The following is a 3,595-nucleotide window of genomic DNA, read 5'->3' on the forward strand; positions in this document are numbered from 1 at the left end:
AAAATTATTAGAAATTAGCGTTTTTACAACCCTTTTAAAACCAAGGCATCACTGTGATGCATTTGCATGTCGTAAACATAGTTGTGTGGGTTTTTTATTCAACCGTTTTAAAAAATGAAGGTATCACTGTGACACAATTGCAAATCGGAAAATTGCTTGTGTGCGTTTTTTAAGACACAGCTGCATGTCGTAAACTTACTTGTGTAGTTTTTTTATAGCACCTACTTAAGAAATGAAGGTTGTTTTTACAACCCTTTTTGTGGGTATTTTAAGGCACCTTCTTAAGAAATGCGCGTTTTTTGCAACCATTTTAACAATTAAGGTATCACTGGAATGCACCGCAACCCTTTTAAACAATGAAGGTATCACTGTGACACAATTGCAGATCGTAAAATTGCTTGTGTTGTTTTTTTAAGCCACCACAAGACACAGCAGGTAGAATTGAAATTACCATTTCATTCTTATTACCTCGTCTCGTAGACCATATATAACGCAACAGTTTTTGTGAATGCATTAAGTCGTTGTGAAGAACTCAAAGTGTGAAGTGCTAATTTCAGATAAAAAAAAATTTCAAAAAAAATAATAAGTGAAGTGACCATTCCAAATCAAAAAGTTTACAATGAATCCACCATCCTCTACACCGCAAGATGAAGCAACTACATCAACAACTATCGAAAACCCAATGAGTCATATACCCAAGCATGATGTTACTGTTTTTGGTGTGTCTACTGATTTAACTGATCTTAATTTACCAACCCATCTGGATATCTTGAGATATTATTTTTACTTAAGCGAACGTGCTAAAACAGAACAAAAAAAGTTTTCCCATAAATCATTCACTATTCAAGTACAAGATAAGTTGATTGGAATTTGGGAAAAACTTGGTATGGAAATAATGCTGAAAAAAGTGTATTTAATAAATTGAATAAATTGCTTGACAAGTATCAAGAGCAAATCAAGAGAAGAAACAACACCCAACAATTTACAGAGTATGTAAAATCTCTGGAAACAATTTTTTACATTGGAACATGTAAATGCGATTTGAAGGCAGCTCCATGTGCATGCGGCTGGGTTCCCGAACGCCTCAAAGAGTTCATGCACGATCAACATAATCAGAGAAGACTAACAATGGATGCATTTGTGATGGAAACTGAAGAGCAAGGAGCAACGTCTATGTCATCAATGCCAACATACCAAGATCCCGATGATTCAACATACGCACCGCCACCGGTTCAAGAAGATATGGATAGAAGCACAAGTTCACAATACACAGAGAGATACGATTGTTTTAACTTTGCCTTGGTATGTGACAGATTTGGTGTGCCTGACAGAGTAGCATCAGCATTGGGAACCGCTCTTTTGCAAGATTTTAAAATTAAAGATAAGCATGGGAAACCTCTCATCATGGATAAATCGAAAGTTCGCAGAGAAAAAGAGAAATGCAGACAAGAAGTGCTTCGCAAACGGTTAGATGATACCAATTTGTTAGCGTTTTCATTCGATGGCAGAAAAGATGATACTTTAACGATAGATAAAATTGATGAGAAGTATCATACTAGGATGGTAAAAGAACCTCATCTTGTTATTTTGAGAGAACCCAATTCTGAATTGATTGGTTACGTAAGACTGGAACATGAAACCGCTGAATACAAAACAACCAAATTAAATGGTTTTTTCAACGATAAAAATATATCACTGGATGCATTAATTGGAATATGCACTGACGGTGAGCCAACAAACACTGGCCCACACGGTGGAATTATACGACGATTCGAATTGCTGTTAAAAAGACCATTGCATTGGTTCGTTTGCCTTCTACACTTCAACGAACTTCCGTTTCGGCATTTGTTTGAAGCTTTGGATAAATCAACCAGCACTGGACCAAGATCGGCAACCGGAAAACTGAGCCGTCAAATCGAAACTTGTGAAACTCTTCCGGTAAGTTATTGCTATCACTCATTTATTATAATTGTCAACCATTTTTAATTATTTTATTATTATATATTTTCAGGTGGTGGACGGCTTCCAGAAAATTGAGTTGCAAAATATGCCCCCTGCTCCAGAAAAAATTGAATTTTCCACCGATTCGAAGTACTTATACGACATGGCCCATGCAATTTCTAGCGGCGTGGTTCCGGTGGATCTGGCTAACATCAAACCAGGGAAAATTGTACATTCTCGGTGGCTCACCAAGGCCGCTAGATTATTGCGATTATATGTGACAACGGAAAATCCAGATGCAAATTTAAGAATTCTGGTTGAATTTATAATTAAATGTTATGTGCCAATGTACTTCAATATCAAGTATTACAGCTCTGTCGTGTACGGCAGTGCATTATTTTTCAAGTTCATTGGTTGGTCACGATTTCTAGAACCTCGTTTACGCAAAATTGTCAATCAAGTAATTAAAGATAATTCATATTATGCGCATTCGGAAAATATCTTGTTATCAATGTTGTTTGATGATAGCAAAGAAAAGCGCGACTGTGCCATCAAGAAAATTCTACGCTATCGAACCGATGTTGACGAGCCAATGGAACTTAGAGTTTATAAAAAACCAGATATAAACTTTAATTGCACAAGTTATACGGAAATGATCAATTTGAATGATATAAATATCGTATTTGAACCACCATTCACGCGAAGCATTCCGTACGATACATTGAAAGAATATTTAAATCAAGATGATCCACCGTTTAATGATCCAAAAATTCCATCACACATACAAGGAACGGAACGACATGTTCAATTGCTAGCTAGCGTTTCCAAACGGGTTATACCGGAAAATGTAGAGGCTGTTATGGCGACGACATTAGAGAGCCGTGCGAAATTGCCCAGACTTGAAAGTAAAAAAGACTTCAAACAATAATTTTTTTTAGTTTCTTTTCTATAACTCACTTAAATTAATTTTTTCATTTACATATGTTCTGACTAAATAAATTTCTTAAGAGAAAAAATAGATATTATTATAAATAAATAATAAATATTATTATAAATAAATAAATAAAAATAAAGAAAAAACATAGCCATTTAGCTGATTTTTTCATGTAAAGGCCAAAAATGGTGATTTTTTGAAATGATTGTATGGGGAACCCCCCAGGGGAGTTCCAGGGGGTGTGCCACTGGCATGGGTGGATCGGCCGTCCAAAGTTAGTGGGGGTCGGTCATACGTTCTAGGCACACAACCGCCGGACGTGGACCGGACAGAACTTTGTCTGCCTTGGGAGACCCGCACTACAATAGCCCAACTTCGCTCTGGCTATTGCAGCAGGCTCAACAGCTACCTGAGCAGAATCAACGAAGATGTGCCCAACCAATGCCCGGCATGTGGAGGCGCCACATGACTCCCGGCACCTCCTCACATGCCCTGAGAATCCCACTCAGCTAACGCCCCTGTCCCTATGGAGAGCCCCTTTGGAAGTAGCACACTTCCTGGGCCTCCCCCTAGCTGAAATAGACGACAACGTTGATGGATGAACCGCCCCGAACGGGGCTTAGTAGCCGCTACAACAACAACATGCACATATACAGTGCTTAAAGATATTTTCCCGCCAAGAAATGTAACTAATTAGCCGAATTTCCCCTCAATACAATT

General features: G+C 37.9%; 1 protein-coding gene across 1 annotated transcript; it reads left to right on the forward strand.

Annotated features, from left to right (window-relative positions):
- Window positions 1–1,046: 1,046 nt before the first annotated feature.
- Window positions 1,047–2,903, forward strand: LOC108362149 (uncharacterized). The gene is made up of 2 exons (XM_017615011.1): window positions 1,047–1,938; window positions 2,012–2,903. The coding sequence occupies exons 1-2, from the start codon at window positions 1,096–1,098 to the stop codon at window positions 2,867–2,869; spliced, it is 1,701 nt and encodes a 566-aa protein (XP_017470500.1). The 5' UTR covers window positions 1,047–1,095; the 3' UTR covers window positions 2,870–2,903.
- The last annotated feature ends 692 nt before the right edge of the window (window positions 2,904–3,595 follow it).

This window comes from Rhagoletis zephyria, unplaced genomic scaffold (assembly GCF_001687245.7).
Source record: "Rhagoletis zephyria isolate East Lansing unplaced genomic scaffold, Rhagoletis_zephyria_1.1 Rzeph_scaffold_00950, whole genome shotgun sequence".
Classification (NCBI taxonomy): Eukaryota; Metazoa; Arthropoda; class Insecta; order Diptera; family Tephritidae; genus Rhagoletis; species Rhagoletis zephyria.

What these genes read in the sequence shown, in the direction of transcription:
- LOC108362149 (XM_017615011.1), top strand. Translation starts at nt 1,096, where the DNA reads ATGCACGATCAACATAATCAGAGAAGACTAACAATGGATGCATTTGTG. An exon ending in AAACTTGTGAAACTCTTCCG is followed by an intron (nt 1,939 to 2,011) that starts GTAAGTTATTGC and finishes ATATATTTTCAG; the next exon opens with GTGGTGGACGGCTTCCAGAA.